General features: G+C 38.7%; 1 protein-coding gene across 6 annotated transcripts in view; it reads left to right on the top strand.

Moving 5' to 3' along the window:
- szt2 (SZT2 subunit of KICSTOR complex) overlaps positions 1–22,198 on the top strand; it is a 172,220-nt gene that overhangs the window by 116,883 nt on the left and 33,139 nt on the right. For all 6 annotated transcript variants that reach the window (XM_062396270.1, XM_062396266.1, XM_062396265.1 and 3 more), the window contains 6 exons: positions 3,667–3,827; positions 9,573–9,670; positions 10,791–10,923; positions 12,825–12,955; positions 19,806–19,927; positions 20,835–21,020. In XM_062396270.1, coding sequence (XP_062252254.1) covers positions 3,667–3,827; positions 9,573–9,670; positions 10,791–10,923; positions 12,825–12,955; positions 19,806–19,927; positions 20,835–21,020 — 831 coding nt within the window. The remainder of the gene's footprint in view (positions 1–3,666; positions 3,828–9,572; positions 9,671–10,790; positions 10,924–12,824; positions 12,956–19,805; positions 19,928–20,834; positions 21,021–22,198) is intronic.

Here is a 22,198-nt window from a genome sequence, read left to right as displayed (position 1 = left end):
TAGTTGTCATCTGATGTACTTTTATTTGCTGCCCTGCATATATCTAAACTGAGAAAGGCTGATATTATTCACAATGATTTCTATACATTTCTAATATGCTGATTTGGTCTACTACAAAGCAAGTTGGACCTAAGCTGATTTCATTTGGCTAACAAGGGAGGTCAGGGTTGAAAAAACCCTGGTTCAATTAATTTGTGTTAAAAGGTAGCAGAAGCATTTATACCAAATCTCGATTCACCCAAGCAGCAAGAAGGGCAATATGGTTAGACGTCTTACTCATGCTACTCAGAGAATTAGGGTTACTTAAGTAACCTAAAATTATCTTTCTTAGCATTCGTTTCGATGTCTCACTCTGAGATATGGAGACTCCCGTATTGCCAGACAAGCTTATCTCAACGACTGCCAGCCACCCAACTAGTAAAACCTCGCAAATGTGACGGGCGAAGACCAGCTAGCTGCAGTGCAGATGTCTTGGATAGAAACTCCAAGACATCTGTGCGTGGCCTAGGGGAAAGAGCGGGTGTTATGCAACAAGAGGGTTGCTGGTTCGAATCCCACTCTTTCCCATCTGCATGCTAAGTGTCTTTGGCAAGATACTGAACCCCTAAATGGCCCCTCATAAATGTTGAGTGTATTAAAAATGTAAGTCGCTTTGAACAATGAACAATGACATGTAATGTAATGTAATGCAACAGGGCCCAAGACATCACAAGACTTATAGTAGAATGTGCCCTTAAACCAGTAGGAACCTGGAGGCCGGAGCTGAAGTAGGCCAACGCAATGGTGTCCACTATCCAGGGAAAATGTATTTGTTTGGTGATAGGTTTTTCCCAGTGGGGCTTTTCCCAGGACACAAACAACTGATCCCCTTTCCTAAATCTGCTCGTCCTCTCTACATATAGGTGCATCTCAATAATTTAGAATATCAAGGAAAAGTTCCTTTACCTGATATTTCAAATCAAAAAGTGAAACTCATGTATTGTATAGATTCATTTCACACAGAATGAAATGTTTCAAGCATTTACCTCTTTTTATTTTGAAAATTATCGCTTAAAGTTAATGAAAACCCAAAATTCAGTAGCCCATGCATTCTCTATATGCACTGAATAGCTGGACTGCCAGGGAACAGGTAACGGCTGGCTATCCACTCATGCAGAACTTTCAGACAAGTTGGCTATCTTGTCAAAAAGCTCAACTTGGTATGCTGACAAATCAAAGCTGCCGCTTTATAAGCGTGCTCAGTCATGGCGGATTGGAAGAGATCCCCTTTCGTGGGGAGGTTGGGGGCCTGGACGAGGCAGCTGACAGCTGTGGGTGAAGGTCAGCTACCACCAGTCACCAACAAACATAAGACAATCCTCGCCTTCGGCCTCATCCTCCTCATTGTAATCCAACAAGAGGGATGCCTCATTTAGCGAGTTTAGCATATCGATCGTCGAGTCCTAGCGCCAAATCTCGCATTGTCCTGGTCCATACCGGGTTTGGGTTCCTCGAGACACGCAGAGCAGACCTGGTGTACTTGTACGAATTTTTATTTCCACAGATGCTAATGCGTGGAGCATCACCTTGCTCCGAAGTGGAGGGAAGCTAGGCAACTTGGACCATTTAGCTTGGTGATTGAATGACATGTGATGCGGCATCAGATGTTTTTAAGGTGCGGCACATTGAAAAAGACATTAGTTTTTGGGCTGGACATGAGCCAAAGTTAGACTGAGGAACAAGATAATCAAGAAATGGCCTCTATATACTAACAAGCTTAGTCCACCAAGTTTTAAACTGAAGCACAGTTTCTTGTCTTCCGAAGCTTGAGAATTACCCTTTTTGTTATCATCATCCCAGACTTTATACAGAGTTAATGTGGTTTTGAGGGGAGAGAGAAAACCTGAGTAATGCAACATGTGGGTCAGGAACGAAGAAACAAACCAAACCAAAAATTATACAATCTTTACATGGCTCTGCTTGTGCACCTAATACTATTTCTGAGAGGGTCTCACAAGTGGGAAGTGAGGAGAAGGCATCAGCGTTTTTTCTTTAGCCCCAAATAATTCACTAGTCGCCCCTTCGCCCTGGTCACTTCATCAACTAGAGACGTTGAAAAGATTACATAGGAGCAGAGGAGCAGAATTTGTTGACTTGCAGACTAATGCACCTTAATGCAGTGGCGCTGCCAAGTAGAGTACAGTAAAGGCTATCATCAGAATTTGTTCTTTTATTCCTTGGTACAACACAGAAGTCTAAACTGATTAATGTCAAATTAGTGTGGAAGACACTGAGCACTGTCATAGACCTACTGTTGTAGTTTGAGTTTTGAAACCCCTTTTTTTAATTACTCAGACATTTGAAAAAACTATAATTATTTTTCAGAAGCATTTGGGTGTGTGTGTAAGTATCTATTAAATTTTCTTGGATTTTACTATCCGTAATTACTTGAAGGGGATCAGTAGAGCCCCTCAAAGTATGAAAACAGTCACTCCACAAACTAAGAAATATTTTATTGAAATGTCGCATTTTGTACCTCCTCTCTCCGTATGATGTCATCTTGAAATCACATTCTTCTCTCTGTCCCACTCAGCCGGTACCATTCCAGCCTCCGAACCCACTGCCCCTACTCATCACCACCACCACCCCTCCTCCCCTCGACACCGAACGCGAAAGCAAGCAAACATGTTGCTGAGCTAGAAGCGTGTTAGCTACCACAGGCTACCCACAACAAACATCACTGCAGTGTGTAGGGGTACAAGGAAGAGAATGTGTCTGTGCCCATTCCTCCTAAGAACGATGCTATTCAAGACCAGCGGTTACGCTTTATTTCTTCTGACGTGCCGCTTCGGTGTGCTCTCCACATTTCACCACAGACTCTCAACCTACAGCAACTCCTCAAGGATGCAACTGATCCACACTGCTCACGCATGCTCTACATGCAGCAATACAGAGTAACATAGACATGAAACTCTGTACTGCAAACCGGGATTTACATTTGCCGACTGTCCTGGTAAAACTTTAACAAACGTGAGGAGGGTGTGACTTACCATTCAGAAACATCCTGTTGTAACCGATGGTGAATACACGGCTTGTCTTCTACAGCTGTATCCAAACATAAACAACATGACTTTAAGCTGTGTTTACCAGAGAGATGATCAATGCGCCAGAAAGAGACCATCGATAGGCCTGGTCGTGAAAGTGCAGTCAGACAATCAGAGGAGAGGCTCATAAATATTTAATGAGGCAGGCGAAAAATGGTACGTTAAAGTAAGTACTTATCTGTTCAGTAAGTGTAAGAGATCAGTTCAAGTTATTGTTAGACATTTTCGGGTGTTAGTTGTGAGGCCAGGAGTTGGTGAAAGACGTGTGTTGAAGAGGTTCTTGAAGATACAGAGTTGTTCTGATAGCTTGTTCAACCATCAGAGAAACCACAAACAAATGCACCTGCCTTGTGATTGGCTTTTATGAAGGAAAAGCAGCACCAGAAGCGTAAGCCTATATGATTGTGTTAAAGTTTATGGGTGCAGACCCCGACATTTCTTTTTAGGCTAATTTCAGTAACTTAAATTTAATTCTGGCAGCAATAGGTAGTCAGTGGAGATTGACGAGGAGCATGTGACATCAAGCTTTGTATGATGTTCCTACTATACACAGAGCTAAATGTATTACATTTTATCCTTGTAGAGTAAGCCAGACTCATTGGAGCTCGGGAGCCCAAAGACAACTGATGACATAGTACAAGAAAAGGGAGAAGAAGGTCGAGCCGCTCGGCGTAGACACAAGACGGAGACCATAAAGCAGCAGTGGAGCCAGGAGAAGGCTATGGAGCAGGAGCACACCCAGAGGTGATGTGTCAGTAATATAACACAGTATCAATGTCTTCATCTGGGTCATGTTTGTTTGTTGTTTGTTTGTTTATTGTTATTTGTTTATTATAATTATCCAATCAAAAGTGGTCATGGGATATGAGAATCCTCATATTCTACATGTCTTTTGACAAAGGATCAGAATTGTATACCTATTTTTTTTTTTATATATATACACTTGTAAAAATTTGCCCTGTTTAAAACCCCAGGGGAAAATTACTACGCATTATTTTTAAGGCACGGGAGGATTAGTCCCGCTGCGTACGGCGCGCACCGCCTGCCCAACTTATAACAAACGAATAATCACTGGTTAGACCAATATTCTTGTCATAGGTCCCACCACACATAAAATAACATTTATATAAACAAAATAAATCAAGACAAGTTGCGTACGATTATCTGTATTAACACCAAACATCAACACCCCCACATATCACCTCAACACGTCCCCGCAAACAAAGTCGGACATGAAAACATAAGCACGCTATTTATACAAAACCCAAACATCAATATTTCCCCAACCCCGGATCATAACATAACCCGCAAACAATCAATACTTCCCCAACCCAAGTTCATAATATGATCCCCAAGCGACGTCCCCACAAACAAAAGGTGAGCAGGTGTGGCGTGGAAAGTTGTCGCAAACCGTCCCAACAGTGTCAACGATGTCCTCACCCCTTCCAGGAGCCCAGAAAATGTTCAATACTTGCAGTAATCCCTTAAAAGTCTCTCAGGCAATAATCCCGCTTCTTCAGAAAATCCCATGAAGGTTTTAAGTGGTCGCTGTTCCCTCGAACCTCTCGTCGCTCCGCCAACCCGCACCAAAAAACAAAGAACCCCCTGCGGGACGTCACTTCCCCCATATTTATCATATTTGCTAGCCTGAAGTTGTCAGTCTCACAATTCTAGTCAGAATGTGAGTCTGAGACCGCTCCATTGGGCTGTGATTATGGGGCGTGTTTCAACTGCCCCATAGGTCTATCAATTGGATAGACCTACAACCAATCAGAGCAACGTAGTATGTGACGTATGTTAAGCAACGCATTGTGAGTTATTTACTAACGCCGGGTTCACACCGGACGCTGAAGCGATGCCGAAGCGACGCTTCAGCGCAGCACCAAGCCTTAAATAACAGCTGGCTCCCATCCACTCCCATGTTAAAACTTAGTGCGGGTCACACCGGAGGCTGAAACGCCGCCCTGCGCCAAGGCTGCCTCGCGCCGTGCAGCGATCATTTCGACGTTGAGTCTATTTTTTGCGCTTGACTCGAGTGTATCGCACCAGGAAACCCACTGAAAAACGATCTTAAACTATATTGATGACATATTTTATATGATATAAATGATCAAATATGCATCCCATACTTTGAAGTCCCCTTCTGTTGTCCTGGAGTTTTAATTTGACCAATGACATTATTAAATGTCCCCCTCTGCCCATCCACTACAGCCACACAAGCAGTGATACAGATAAAAAGAGAGAGGGGGGGGGACTACGTATTCTCCACGTAGGCTTGAGTGGAGAATACGTAATTTACCCCCGACACCCGACATTTAACGGAGCAAACAACGGAGAAGTTCTTCAACATGGATGACATTAAATTAATAATTGAAGTGGAGAAGTGCAGTGAGTTGTATGATCCTCGGAACATGTTGTATAAAGATAACACCAAGAAAGACAAATGTTGGGACGCTGTTGCTTAATGTTGGAGCAACAAGTACGTATATGCTTTTAATCTACTGGATCAACGGGTGATATTATTAGCGCTGCCCGGCGGTTCAGCGTAGCTTCAGTGTCCGGTGTGAACAGCCAAGCGCAGGCGCGATAGGGATTAGCGCGGTGCTTTGGCGTGGCCTCCGCTCTCTCTGTTCCTCTTTCGAAATGAATGCACTGTCGATGTCTTCTAAAACAGACTCAATGGCAGCATCTACACATCTCAGCTCTCCAGCGGCAGGCATGTTTGTTGAAAACGAATTCAACCCAAGGGCACTTTGATGACGTGGTTGATTACGTTACCGTTGATCACCTGTCCATCATTGTATAAAGCCCGCCCTGACAATCTGATTGGTCCGGATGATTTCGAACCGGGCATAATTTCTCCCCAACGGAGCGACTCCAGACCGAACTTCCCGACCTCAAATGTTGTGGGCGGGGCTCAGTTTGTCTGTCATCCAGGCTACATATTTGCCGCTACAGAAACCCAAATGCACATCATAACACATATAATTAACAAATACATTCAAAGATCCCTTCCCTCATCCTTATAATTTGAAGGTGTCTGACCCATGAAATATGTAAATATTATTGATACATAAAGTGCACCCAGGTGACCTTTACACACTTCCGTTAAAAAGTTTGGGGTCACCCAGACAATTTCTTGTTTTCCATGAAAAATCACACTTTTATTTATCAAATGAGTTGCAAAATGAATAGAACATATAGTCAAGACATTGACAATCTTTGAAATAATGATTTTTATTTGAAAAATGTATTTTTTCAAATAAATTTTTAGTGTCCACAGGGTATGGCATGGCGTTGTAAAATGGAGTGATACCTTTCATTATTTAAAATCCCTTTTACCTTGTACAAATCTCCCACTTTACCAGCACCAAAGCAGCCCCAGACCATCACATGACCTCCACCATGTAGGACAGATGGCGTCAGGACTCCAGCATCTTTCACCTGTTCTCCGTCTCACAAATGTTGTTCTGTTTGATCCAAACACCTCAAACTTTGATTCGTCTGTTCACAACACTTTTTTCCAATCTTCCTCTGTCCAATGTGTGTGTTCTTTTTCCCATATCAATCTTTTCCTTTTAGTGGCCAGTCTCAGATACGGCTTTTTCTTTGCCACTCTGCCTAGAATGCCAGCATCCCGGAGTCGCATCTTCATTGTAGACGTTGATACTGGCATTTAAAGAAGCGGCCAGTTTAGGACCTGTGAGGTGTCTATTTCTCAAACTAGAGACTCTAATATACTTGTCTTCTTGCTGAGTTGTGCACTGGGGCCTCCAACTTCTCTTTCTACTCTGGTTAGAGTCCGTTTGTGCTGTTCTCTGTAGGGAGGAGTACACACGGTTAAAGGAAATGTTCAGTTTCTTAGCAATTTCTCGCATGGAAAAGCCTTCATTTCTAAGAACAAGAATAACTCTAATAGAATAGAGTTTCACAGGAAAGTTCTCTATTTCTGGCCATTTTTAGAGAATAATCAAACCCACAACTGTTATGCTCCAGTTACTCTGTAACTGCCCAAGGGTTTTCTAATCATCCATTAGTCTTCTAAGGCGATTAGCAAACACAATGTACCATTAGAACACTGGAGTGATAGTTGCTGGAAATGGGCCTCTATACACCTATGTAGATATTTCATTAAAAACCAGATGTTTCAACCTAGAATAGTCATTTACCACATTAACAATGTATAGAGTGTATTTTTGATTAATTTAATGTTATCTTTATTGAAAAAAAGTGCTTTTTTTTAAAAATTCGGAAATTTCTAAGTGACCCCAAACTTTTGAACAGTAGTGTAAATGTATATTTACTTTAGTGGATGTAATGCAAGCGGGGATGTTTGAACATTTCAGTGTAGACACTTTTAAATGCTGTCTCTGAGCTGATATATATAAACTACCGTTCAAAAGTTTGGGGTTTCTAATGGATGATTAGAAAACCCTTTTGCAATTATGTTAGCACAGCTGAAAACTGTTTAGCTGCTGAGAGAAGCTATAAAACTGGCCTTCCTTTGAGCTAGTTGAGTATCTGGAGCATCACATTTGTGGGTTTGATTATACTCTCAAAATGGCCAGAAAAAGAGAACTTTCATGTGAAACTCCCCAATCTATTCTTGTTCTTAGAAATGAAGGCTATTCAATGCGTGAAATTTCGAAGAAACAGAAAATTTCCTACAACAGTGAACTACTCAGCCTGTTTGTGCCCTTCAGAGAACAGCACAAACAGGCTGTAACCAGAGCAGAAGAGAAGTGGGAGGCCCCAGTGCACAACTCAGCAAGAACACAAGTTTATTAGAGTCTCTAGTTTGAGAAATAGACGCCTCACACGTCCTCAACTGTCAGCTTCTTTAAATCGTACCCTGCAAAACGCCAGTGTAATCGTCTACAGTGAAAAGGCGACTCCGTGATGCTGGCCTTCTAGGCAGAGTGGCAAAGAAAAATCCATTTCTGAGACTGGCCAATAAAAAGAAAAGATTGATATGAGCAAAAGACCACAAACATTGGACAGAGTAAGATTGGAAAAAAGTGTTGTGGACAGACAAATCAAAGTTTGAGGTGTTTGGATCACATAGAAGAACATTTGCGAGACACAGAAAAGGTGAAAAGATTCTGGAAGAGTCCTGACGCCACTTGTCAAGCATGGTGGAGGTCATGTGATGGTCTGGGGTTGCTTTGGTGCTGTTAAAGTTGGAGATTTGTACAAGTTTAAAGGGATTTTAAATAAGGAAGGCTATCACTCCATTTTGCAACACCATGCCATACCCTGTGGACAGCGCTTGATTGGAGCCAATTTCCTCCTACAACAGGACAATGACCTAAAGCACACCTCCAAATTATGCAAGAACTATTTAGGGAAGAAGCAGGCAGCTTGTATGCTGTCTGTAAGGGAGTGGAGTCACCAGATCTCAACCCAATTGAGCTGTTGTGGGAGCAGCTTGACCGTATAGTACGCAAAAAGTGCCAATCAAGCCAATCCAACTTGTGGGAGGTGCTTCAGGAAGCGTTGGGGTAAGTTTCTACAGATTAACTCAACAAATTAACAGCAAGAATTCCAAAGGTCTGCAATGCTGTAATTGCTCCAAATGGAGCATCCTTTGACGAAAGCAAAGTTTGAAGAACAAAATTAATATTTCAAATAAAAATCATTATTTCTAAACTTGTCAACGTCTTGACTATTTTTTATTCATTTAGCAACTCATTTGATAAATAAAAGTGTGATTTTTCATGGAAAACAAGAAATTGTCTGGGTGACCCCAAACTTTTGAACGGTAGTGTAATATATACATTTTTGAATGAGGTCAAAAAATCTTTAAGGTTGTGCTCAGTTATTTCATTAAGGGGATTCTTAAATCTTATCTCATGTACAACTGACTTTTCCTGCAGTGATTGTAACTGTTAGTTGACTCAACCATATTATTTTATTGAATCTTCAAAAATGATTGTTTATGACCTCTTCCCTTGTATTACTTTATTATTTTATAAGAATAAGAATGAAATAAATATGCTATATATATATATATATATATAGCATATTTATTTCATTCTTATTGAAATGTATTAACTCTACATTGTACCCTCGGCACCTATTTAAATGAGGGTCTTATTCCTCAATGTGTTTTGCGAGGCTTAAATAAATAATCAATCAATCAATAAATGATAATTTGTATTTTAGTTGTAAAAAATAACCAGAAGAATTGCCTATATACAGTGGAGACCTTTTCATATACATAGACTGCCAAGACACCACGATTGACAGCTAATCAACAATATGTTAAACCACAGCAGAAACACCTCTAAGACCAGATGATAAGTGTATGTGAAGTTCTGAATTGTCCTTTATTGATAACATGTCTTTTAATAATGAATGCATGTTTTTTGACTGTTAAACCACAGCAGAAACACCTCTAAGACCAGATGATAAGTGTATGTGAAGTTCTTAATCGTCCTTTATTGATAACATGTCTTTTAATAATGAATGCATGTTTTTTGACTGTAGGCGGCAGTTGTCTCATTTGGAGGAGGGCGATCTAGGCACCCTTCACCCTGTTTACCAGGATATATGCCAAGCATGGATAACTTTCATGGCGAAACTTGGTAAGTGTTATTTGATGTCCTTAGATTAGGGTCAAACATATTTTGAGCCTTTAAAGGTCACACAGGATTCCAAAGTTTTGAACCCTAATCGTAACCTTTGAAACCTATGAAGAATTTGCATGAATAGAAAATTATAATTTTTTAAAAATATATATCAGAATACAGTTGCATTTACATTGTCTTTACACCGGATTTGATTGAACAATTGTGTTCCACTCATTATGCAAGTGTCTTAATAAAGGAAAGGGGGTTCTATTGTCCAAAAGTTTTAGTTGTTTTTCAAATGTGGTTGAGTTGGTGGGCTCCTCTCTGACCCAGGTGGGTTAAATTGTATCTGAAAATGCTGTAGAAGAAAATGGTTTAATGTGCATTGTAAACTATTCAAGCCAACTCACCTGGGTTGCAGAGGACCCTCTGCCATTTTTTATTCCTAAAAATCTATAACACCTTTCTACACCCATGATTAACCATAAAACTAAGATCAAAACTTCTTAACAATGTGCCCGGCACAATGACCTCATTTCTGCCGTAAGACTCACACGCAGACAAATCTAATACACTTGCTCCACGTGCTTAGTCGTTCTGATTTGTATATATATATGCACAAATACCCTAATCCCTAGCCACAATGATCTCACCACTCATATCCTTTGTTTGATTCTTTTGTTGTCTATAAGTTTAAGTCTTTTTGGGATATATATAAATGTTTCCAATAATGCACAAGCTAGAAAAGATCATGCAGGTTTGTATGTTTAACTAACAAGCTGCATTAAAAATATTTTTTCTAGACAAGTCAATTAATCTAACAGCTGCCATAACTGGGGTGAATGAAAATAGTGCAATGCATTTCATGCAAGTCAAGATATTTACATACTCCTTAATGCAGTTGTATTTACGCCCGACTTTTTACAACTAAAAACATTAAAATTATGTTTAAACACCACTTTACAAGCAATATTCCTTGTGACCCTATTTGGAGCCTGATTTGAGCCTATATTATTTAGCTTCCCAAAAAGTGAAAAAAAAATTCTGATGGATTACATTTCCTGATGTAGAGTCTTTATATTTTGTTAGATGATGTATCTCTCACCCGTTATCTCTGCTCCTTCCCTTAATACAGCCTGCCCCTCCATTCAGCAGTGCACGGCTGATATCGCCTCACACTTCCTGCTGCCTTCTATCTTGGCAGAGCTAGTCAGTTTGGTCAGTACTCTTGCCAGTGATACGACTGTGAAGGTATTTGAAAGGACAAGGTTAGTTTTCGTGCCGGGTATAAAATAATTATAATTTTAATCATGTTCAAGGTTGTAATCAACACATTTTTCCTTTATTTATGTTCGTCATTCATTGTTGAGAATCATGGCAAAGTGACCTACGGTGGACAGGTCTTAAAGGGATGTTCATCCAAAAATGAAAATTCACTCAATGTCTTTTCACCCCTGTGCCGATTCAGGGGTGAAGTGTTAGAGTCCATAAAAAACTTCTGGAGTCTCAGGGTGTAAACTTTGTTCGAGCAGAATCCAATACATGACCTTGTTTCGGGTCGAATATGAATGTCAGGGCTTCAAGATAACCAGTCAACTAAACTGTTTACCCCTGAAACCGAAAAAGTGTTTTGTGGACTCAGGCACTTTATATTGGATAATATCAGATTGACACATACATTCATTTGTGTAAAGGAAGCTTATCTCCTTCACTAAATCAGCACCGTGGCATATTTGCACTATTGCACATAGTTTTTCTTCAGTTGTATATATATATATATTTATATATATATTTATATATATATATATTTTATTTTTTATTTAAATGATTTAATATTCTATTTTATACTATTTCATTCAAATTTTGTTTTTTGAGTTGTAATTACTTTGAGCATTGCTAGAAGAAAGCCTGTGACTCAAGCATTTCATTGCCAGCGACTGCTTAATGTTATTGTTGTGCATTTGATAATAAAAAACTTTTTTGTTTTGTTCCTCTAATGCTTTATATAATATTAAGTAATAGGGCTAATTTAATTTCATTTTATGGAAAACATTCACAATAAAATCATTTTGGAAAAACCAACACATGAAGACAACAGATTCTAACTTAATTCTGCATCATAGACTGTTTAAATAAAGGCCTATTTCACCTTGGCCCTAGCCCTTAGCCCATCCCTTTCGATTTTGCCTTCACGTACAGAGGTAGGACCACGTGTTAGGGCTGGATAGACCCACGCTTCAAAGTGAACGGAACCCAGAATGCCATGCAAATCGCGTCAAGCTGGGAGAGAGACCCAAAAATGTAGCACTTTCTTCATTAATAAGGATTTTAAAATGAAGATAATGATTTTAATATATCAATGCAGTATGTAGTAGGTATATACCGTCACAAACTTTTAAGTGACAGTATATTGTAGGTCTTTTTGAGGAATAGTCACTAATGACAAAGAATAATTCGGATCAGAGTATTACCACAGGTCAACCAAACAGCCCATTTCAAACAGGCAGACTTGGAATGGGCACCGCAATAGTTACTTCAACTGGCGTTTAACTTCTCTCAATGCTGACATCCTGCTGATGGTCCTATTATTTACAGTGCAGAGACTTGACCTACCGCAGGCACTTAAACTGATTATTTCATCTTTGATTGCTGATAGTTAAATTTACATCGGATCATCTTCAGTCAGCTTTACTCCTTAGCAGAAATTGAATCAATTCCACTTTAAATGTACAATTCACTGTACACAATAATTTTGTGTAAATTAGTAACATGCACTTACAGCAATGTACGTGACAGTGCCAAGTAGCTTTTTCCTTCTTTTTCTCTGTAATGTCTGTATGTAGAAAATAGGGGGAAAGTTTTTTCTATTACATTTACAGCTGTTTTCACCTCTTGTTAAAGCTAATCGTCCTACTGACAACATCTTTCAACTTCGAATTAAAATCTCAGATGCTCTCAGCCATTACACTGCAGAGCCTAAACTGCAACATATGCAAACAACATTTATGATACTTCTTTTTTAACACTGTGAATCTGTAATCATCTGACAGCTCATCATTATCAAATATTAACTTCACATTGTCCTCAGTATCTCAGACAAGCATTGTGTAATAGCTGTGTTATATGTACATTGTAATAATGTTTTTCTCCATTTCTTAATCCTTTTTAGCTACCCCCCATCTGGAGACATATTCGTACCATTTCCTCTTATCCAGAACCTCAGCCAGCCTTCAGATACCACAAGGAGTTTCATTCTTGTTGGCCGAAACTTCAATCAGTGGCATTGTAGCACAGAGCAAGGTAACAGCTAAACCAGCATCTCTAAAAATTCTCTGCTGTCATCTTCTGCCAAGATGCTCATCCTATGTACTGTTTACTAATCTGTGCCATATATGCATATATTGCATATATTTATTATCAGTCTGTGATTCATTATGGCTGTCTAAAGTCAATTAGGTTTTTTGTTTTCAAATACTTTATTATGACTCATAATTATTGATTTCTGCCAAATATCTACTTTGTTTAGATTGGCTGGATATGTGTTTACAATTTTGAGTCAATTGGACTAATGCTGTGAAAGCGTGGTCTGTGAACAATTCTTTTTCAAAGCTTGATTACAGCACTGCCATGAATCCAATTGAGCTCATGTTACAAAGAAAGTTAATGAACATCCATTCCAGTTATTGTGCTAAGTTTTGTGTCTAGCTCCTTCCAACTCATGTGAATTTGAGCTGAGGCATCAGACTACAAATAATACGAATAACAACCCACAGTAAAAACAATAGGTTTCTGGCCCTTTAGGCCTCCAACCATAATAACAAACCGAAACAAATACAATAGGGTTCTGGCACTTCGGGCCTAATACTTTAACTAGAGAAATATAGCTACATAACTACAATATGAAATAAAAAGGGGTGATCGATTATGACGATCTCTCACATGCAAGGATTGACCCTATAGAAATACTGAATGTATGATCTGTTTCTTTCTGTTGAATTTTATTTTTATTTTTTTTTCCTGCATATGGAGGTAGACCGTAATTAAAGTGTTGCTCTTGTTTCTTTGACAGTATAACATTTTTTAATGTCAAACTTTAAAAGTCTGTAGCACGTGCGTGCGTGCGCATATACGCAAGTGCACAATGTTACTTTTCCCTCAAGTTCTGGGACTATCCTACAGAAGCTACGCTATGCGATTAGAGTAATGTGATGGAAATTCATTTTGAGATTTGAAATAATTTAATTCTCAGACTAGAGTTGCTTTTGACTCTTTATAATAATAAGTCCTGCAGAGTTTATACAACAAGCACGGGTGCTTGTTCACAGAAGCCAGACCTTATAGGCTTTCCATAACACATAAGATGAAAAAAGAAGACATGAGATCATCATCTGTGTCTATATGTCCGTCCGCTGAACCAGTTGGAAGAAAACTTCACAAAAAACAAGGGCCTATACCCTGTTTATCAAGGTCATAGCAGTGAGACACCGCCAAATAAGGGTTCAATCCTGTCAGGTAGATCGTATCACAGCAGTGAGACACCCCAGTCAGGGGATTTCCACTACCCTAGACACTGGTCAGTGGAATTTTCCATATCAGTCATCAACCTCTTATAGTGATCATTGATTTTATTTTATTTGGACATGGACATGACAATGTCATTGGACGAACCAGATGCATTGTTTACAGTGTATTAGCATAAATGCTAGTTTACAACACCTGTCCACAGGAGGCTTTTTGAAAACAACAAAAGAAACTGAACAAGACAGAAACAAGATCAAATACTGATAAAAAACTGATAGTGATAATTAAAAAGAGTAAAAATGCAGTATACAGTATAGTACAGAGCAGCAATATAATGAGTTGAATATATATATATATAGGCTACGTAGAGAACAAAGGCAGCATGATCAAACAATAACCAGTTGTAAATTATTTGTGTGAGCACTGTTGATTTGATTTGAGCCGTTGTTTTAGTTATCTGTTAAAAGTGTTGCTGTTAGTCTCTAGTTTTAGACTAGTGGGCAAGAGGTTCCATAGTTTTGCCCCCTTTGCAGAGAAGACAGACTGACCGAAAGATGTCCTGTGCATGGGAACAAGACAATCACCATTGATGGAGGCTCGTGTATTTGCCCGACAAGAGCTCTGACGTCTGATGGCCAATTCAGACAACAGTGGTGACACATGGTTATTTACACACTTGAAAAACAATTGAAGATGACTAAAATTAATAAAGTTATCAAAGGTGAAAAGGTTGTGTTTTTTTAGAATGCCGCAGTGATGCCATCTCATGGGTTTCCGATCCATGACTTTTATTGTCTGTTTGTATATTGAGAAGATAGGTTTTAATGCAGTAGAAGAAGCTTGTGACCATGATGTGATACAGTATGACAAATGAGAAAATATCATAGCGTGCATAAATAATTTGGCCGTTTGACATGACAAGTCCCTTCTTATGAAACGGAAACAGTTTAGATTTAGTTTTGCCTTTTTTGCAACATACTTAATTTGCGTAACAAATTTTAAATTCTGATCCAGGATGATGCCCAGATATTTTACTTCATTTACCGTTTCAATTAATTCATTTTTGATTCGTACCTTGAAAACATCGGTGATAGGCCTATTACGGATGGAGAAGCACATAGAGACGGTTTTCTTCACATTAATGGTCAACTGAGACAGCTCAAGCCATTTTGAAATGCTGAGTAATGCTTGTGTCAGGTGCTCACCTGCTAAGCTGGGTGTTTTACTGGACACATGGATAACAGTGTCATCAGAATACATTTGACAGTTGGACCCCGGACAGCAGTTTGGTAGGTCATTGATATACATAGAAAACAAAAGTGGACCAAGTACAGACCCTTGCGGTACACCCATGCTGTTGGCACGCAGATGGGACCTGACCCCATTGACCCTGACACATTGCTCTCTCCCCTCCAGGTAAGATGCAAACCACTGCAGAGCTTCTGATGACATTTTGAACGATTTTAACTTGTTCATTAGAGTACTGTGGTTTACCGTGTCAAAGGCCTTTTTTAGGTCTAGGAACACTGCCCCAACAACATTTCCTTTATCCATTGAAGCTTTTATGCTTTCAAGCAAATAACAATTAGCTGTTTCAGTTGAGTATTTCTGTCTAAACCCAAACTGCTGTGGATGAAGCAGCTGGTTAGACTCTAGATGTTCCATTAGTTGCTCAGCTATAATTTTCTCCAGAACCTTTGAGACAACAGGGAGGATAGCAATAGGCCTATAATTACTCGCTATGTCCTTGTCTCCTGATTTATAAACAGGGGTAATTATTGCAGTTTTCCAGCTTTCTGGGAATATTTTGGTTTGTATAGACAGGTTAACTAAGTAAGTGATTGGCTCTAACAAGTAGCTCTGATGTTTCTTGATTAATGCAGCATGAAGATTATGAATATCTTTTGACTTGGAGTTACTCATGTTTGTGATCACCTTTTCAACTTTATCATGAGATACCAATTTAATATAAAAGGAGTCAGAATGAGCATTGTCAAATTCTTTGGTAGATGATTCCGTAGCTTTAAAATTACTCGCCAGCTCTTGTACAGACTCAATAAAAAAGCTATTAAAAACATTTGCAATGGACTCATTACTATGGATAAGAGTATCACCTACTTTCAGACTGGTTATTTTGGGGTGTTTATGCTTGCTGGAGTTGGTTAGTTTGTTTATATGTTGCCACAGTTTTGAACTATTACCATTGGCCTCTTCAATGAGTTTGGAGAAGTAATTGGTCTTGGCCTTTCGTAATTCAGACACTACTTTGTTCCTCAGGCCTGTAAAGACAAGGTGGTCAGTGTTGTGTTTTGTTATTAAAGACCTTTTAAGAGCAAGATCTCGCTTTTTAATGATCTGAAGGATATCACTGTTGACCCATGGAAGAGATAATTTCTTGGGTCTGCTTTTCCAGGTTTGTGTGTATTTATCAATTAGATCACAAAGGGTTGAGACAAAGTTGTTGGCACTGTGGTTTAGATCTTGCTCTTTAATTACCTTTTCCCAATTAATTACACTCAAGTCATGTTCAAAGTCACCAACTTTTGACTTGGGAATTGCAGTTGTTAGAATTAGATTTTCTGTTTTGTTGTGGTGTACTAGGCGTTTTTTTGTTAGCTTTCGTACCATCAGTCATATTATGATCTGAAAGGCCAGTTATTAGATTATATGTTTTTGTAACCTTCTCTGGTCATATCAATAAGGGTTTCACTTTTCCTAGTGATTCGTGTAGCTCTACTGATCAGCTGTTTGTATTTAAATTTCTCCATTGTTGATTTTAGTTTTGATTTACCACTTTTTTCGAGCCAGTTGATGTTAAAATCCCCAAACAACATACATTCATGACAGTTATCGACAACAGATAGAAGATTCTTCAGTTCATTGTAGACATTTGCATCATGTGATGGCGGATTATAAAGTACAACGATATTAAATTTAATTTTAGGGGATAGCATTACATTCAATCCCAGGCACTCTAAATTCAGGTCCAGTTTAAGCTCTACACATTTAAAATGTTCCCTAATATAAATTAAAACACCCCCTCCCCTTCCCTTGGCCCTATCTCTCCTATGGCATGTGTATCCTGATATGTCAATTAGGTCAGTAGGAACATTAGGATTTAACCAGCTCTCAGAAAGGCACAAAAAGTCTAAATTAGAGTCATTAAGTACATTCCGGATCTGGTCTATTTTAGGCAGTATGCTTCTGATATTGATATGTCCTCCCAATATACCTTTAGGTTTACATTCAGAATTCCAGATGATCATTTTGGCCAAGGACAAATGTGATCACTGTAAGTGATTTCCACTGTATTACGTTTAATGAAATGATTAGCTATTGAATATGTGGAATGAAAGTTCAAATACAATCAATGAAAGTTTAAATATATTAAATGTAATCTGATGTCATCAAAGCATTGGTGCCATCTTGTTTTTTGATGTGTAATATTCTGTTTGCATGTTGCTACAAGATTAAGTGTGGCTCGGATGCATATTTCCTTCTGACCCCAACCTAATCCCGATTCAATTAATATAAACTTAATTGAGTTTGTTACCCTGTCCCTGACACTCATGGTGATTGCTTGTTTTCCCCTATTATGCAGATGTCATTGTAAAAATATTATCCCAGCCTACGTGACATATCATTTCAAAATTTATGTCAGACCCTGGATATCAATACTACTGATTTGTCAGTTAAACCTTCACTTACCTTTAGAAAATATATTTTTGCCGCACCATCACTAAATAACTACACATCAGGAAAACTAGAAGTATATATTCCATATATACAAAAATTTCAATCAATATATTCAAGTTATGGTTAATATATTTAAATATTAATTCCATATATCCAAACATTTCATTCCAGATAGTCAAGTTTCATTCAACTTACTTAAGCTTAAAAATTACCAATGTCGCTGCAGCAGATTTTATTAACTGTTTTTATTGCTGTCTACAAGCTAGTATCTGCTAGAGAGAGCGCTCTTAAATTTCATTGTAGAATCAGAATTGACTGATGTTGTTGCATTTACAATGAGATCATTCTTTTGTGGTTAAAAGTTCTGCTGTCCATGTCACATTTGTTTCAGAAATTTGAATCTCCTAATTAAAAATATATACCTGTTATTTCAATAATTTAAATTGAGTCAGTCCTTCTAGTTTTTATATATCTCTCATTTTAGTGTGTCTTCTTCGTCGACTCAACATGTCACAACTGCTATGAACATTAGCAAGAAGGGATAATTTAACAGAACCATTAATCTTTTCCAGTAGTTGCAAATAAAACCTGATGAATATTTAGGATGAGTTTTGAACTTTTCTTCCAACACAGCTGATTCATCTCAGACAGATTCCGTGTGGACAGGGGCGGACTGGGGGAAAAAAGTGGCCCGGGAGTTTCTGTCAGACCGGCCCACTCAATACACGGCGGTGCGCATGCGTATAACTGGGTGCCGCGTTGCGTGTATGTATGCAAATCCAAATTCTCTACACTTCGGCTGTGTAAGAACCAATTTAGAGGTGTTTATTAATAAGGTGGAGATCTTTTCTTACTTTGGACTTCCGAAGTCTGTAAAACACATATTAAAAGACACTTAAAAAAAAATCGAAAAATAGTCACCATGAGTGTGAAGACCGATTGCGAGTAGCAGTATAAAAGCAGTCAGTGCGAATAGATAGGTATAGCTCTTGGAGAAAATTACGCTTGTGCCGCTGTTTCAACCATTGTAGGGCTGATTCGATGATGGGCGTGGGCCGGTACATCATAGTGATGGGCCGTTGGATTTATATTTTCGGCCATCGGCCCACCGGGGATGTCCCCGGTATTCCCGATGGCCAGTCCGCCCCTGCGTGTGGACAACTCTGAGCTTATTCCACAGCTTCTCTGTTGGGTTAATGTCTGGAATTGTATATTTGGTGCATTGTTATCCTGCAATACCTAACATATCTTGAGCTTCAACTGGTGAAAACCACTCTGGCAATTATAATTAAGACCCTAATGTTTCTGTGTATTCTATATACATTGTTCAACCTCAGTTTCATCTGTGCACGGAACCTTTTTGTTGTAGTGCTGTGGAATCTCAAACTATCTTTTAGTGAACTTCAGGTGCACAGTTTTGTTAATGGCAGATCCGAACAGAAATGTCAATCATTTCCTGATTCCCTTAAATAGCCGGCAGTGCGTCTTGTCATATTTGTGGGCCAACCAGGGGAGACATAAGGTAGTACAGAGCTGCAATTTGTGCTCCAGATCTGTAGGAAAAGAGAGCCCAGTGACTATCTTTTGAAGAGATTTTAAAGATAAAATACTTTAACATTGTGAGGATTACAGACAAAACAGCCGAACCTTTGAAACATCTCAGAGAATGATTATGTACTTCAGTGCATTTGGCCTTAAGGCTCTCATAGACCCACTGAGCAGTTATCCAGTAAAATGATGTGTAAATTAATTACATGTAAAAGGTTAATCTCAAAGTAATCGTATGTTTCTGTACTGGACTCTTACAACTTGGGGAGGATCGGATGAACGATTCCCTAGACAAAAAATAGGGAGCCTGTGTTAAAAGACTTGCCACAGTGTGCTGTGTAGCTTTTAATTTACCTTGTTTGCTGTATCTCTCTCTTCTGCACAGCTCATAAGGGCTTCCAGCGCTTCGAGGCTGCGGAGCAGAGTGATTTATTCAGTCCAAGCCAGACAGGGGCAGGACTGGCTCCCCGCCAAAGGCTCCTTTTCATCAGCATCCTGGATAAAAAGGTGACTTGGTATATGGAACCCTTTTGTGAATATCCCTTAGTCCAAGCTCTGAATGAGACAAGTTCAAAACATTTCATGTTTGCGTGATCTGTTCTTTTTCACTTTGTTCTGTAATATCACTTTAATAATTTTCTGCAAGAGCTACATGCACTACTACTAAAATAGTAACAATACTGAATACAAAGTAAGTGAATAGAAATATGAGCAAATAGAAATGTGCAAATACTAGAATTACTGCCTTATATATTTACTATTTAGTATTTCGCAGTATTTCGTAATTTGGATGCCCGTCATCATGTAATTCGTCCAACGGCATAGCCTCATTTTGCTATATGATAATGCCCATGTTGTAAGGATTTGTACACAATTCCTGGAAGCAAAAAACAGACTTGAACAAATTTGAGAGAAATAAGCTATTCCGTTTGCATAGAGGAAATCTTGCATCTTTTACATCAATTCAAAATGGGGGCAAAAACAAAAGTGTTAACAATTTTGACCAAAACTCATCAATTGATACACTACTTATGACATTAAATGCATACTCTATGTCTTACAAAATAGAATGATGAAGTGGTGACATTTTATATGAAAACAGTGAAAGGTCAACTGCACAGGGAGCTCATGTTCTGCAAAAGTACTATTCTGGCCATAATTTTATTCAACACTATGAATAAAAAAAAAAAGCGAATATTGGCAATATATTTTCTTCAGAGGCAGAAAACCAGGAGTTAGTGATTCTAATTTCTTCTTGCATATTTGTATATGTACATCTTTCTATTTACTGGATTATTATTAAAATGTTCAATTACTTTGTTCCACTGTCCTAACTGATTGTTTAAGAGCATGTATCTCAGAAATTTACCTGCAATGATTTTCTGATTTGGATATCATTACCATAATTTCTTAGGTGACTCTGCACAGCTATAACTGGTCTGTGGACCTGGGTGCCTCCATGAACCGAGAGTTGGTCCGCCTTGTTAAATGGCAGAATGCCAGGGGTCATGTCGTCCATTGCCTGCTTAACCAGAAGATGGGCTTATTCCATCACTACTGCTTTTCTGATGCACCCGTGCATGAAATGGAATCCAAGCAGGTAAAAGAAATCCTTCCTAAAATGGAGCAATATCAAAATCAACAGCAGAATGGAATGAAAAATGGAAAGAAAAGCTCTAGAAAAACACTATAATTACAGTTCTTACAACAAGTAGTATGATTTACTTTACAATGAATCCACAGCAGGGAACCACCACCAACCAAGTTTAGCCAATTAACTGATTCAATTCAAATTGATTTGTGTAGCACCAAATCACTACATACATTATCTCAAGGTAGCCTACATTAAAATGTTAATATTTATAACCCTGATTTATCCTGGACTGCTGTGTGTGACTGACGTGAGATAGACAATGTGCTGCACATTGATGAATGTGTGTGAATGGTAAAACTGAACTGTAAAGCCCTTTCAGTGATCATCAAGACTGGAAAAGCACTATATAAATAGAGACAATTTATAGATAAATAGATTGATACATTATATTTTAATGTTAGGTGTATGTTTGTTTGTCTTGACCCTGCTTCTTATTTAGAGCCAGTTAGTAATTTTGTCTCATGTATTGCTCCTATTATTTATATAAGCAACAATCACAGCAACATATTTATTCATGTAGAGTGGTGTCTACCTAATGAAGTTTTATTTTACCTGAGTCTTTTGTCTCTAACAACTCCAAAGAAAACCAACCTCACTGCTCCCACTAGTGAGTAAGATGACAGTGGTGGAGAAAGACATTATGAGTCAATTGATTCTCATTTCCACTTCCATTTGTGAGAAGCTAGAGAGCATTTCCATATGTAGTAGAAATGATGTTCTGCCCCAAAGGGCAGTACCTAGAACAATTACCTTGTGATGAGAGGTTTCTGCTCAGTAGCCATTTTCTGTACTGTGAGTGGCCATCAAGACTAGAAAAGCTCTATATAAATACAGACCATTTACCATTAAATGTAACTTGTGTCACCCTATTTTTTCAAGCCCCAACAGTGTTTTCCTATATTGTTGGGTGGGACAGGCAGAACTTAGGATTTATTTGAGCAGCATTTTACAGCAAAGAAAGACACCAAATGTTCTTTAGCCTGCTCCCTATGGCCAATTAAAAGAATAAAAAGAACCAAACTTTTCCTTTTCCTTTGAATGCCTGGCTCTTCATCGCTCCACTACTAATGAGTGCAGTAAGAAGGCGGATTCAGAGCAGCAGAAAATGTGCCTAAACAGAGCTT

The sequence above is a fragment of the Platichthys flesus genome, chromosome 9, assembly GCF_949316205.1.
Source record: "Platichthys flesus chromosome 9, fPlaFle2.1, whole genome shotgun sequence".
NCBI lineage: Eukaryota > Metazoa > Chordata > Actinopteri > Pleuronectiformes > Pleuronectidae > Platichthys > Platichthys flesus.
The sequence above is the reverse complement of the archived record's forward strand: the minus strand, read 5'-3'. Positions and strand labels throughout refer to the sequence as shown.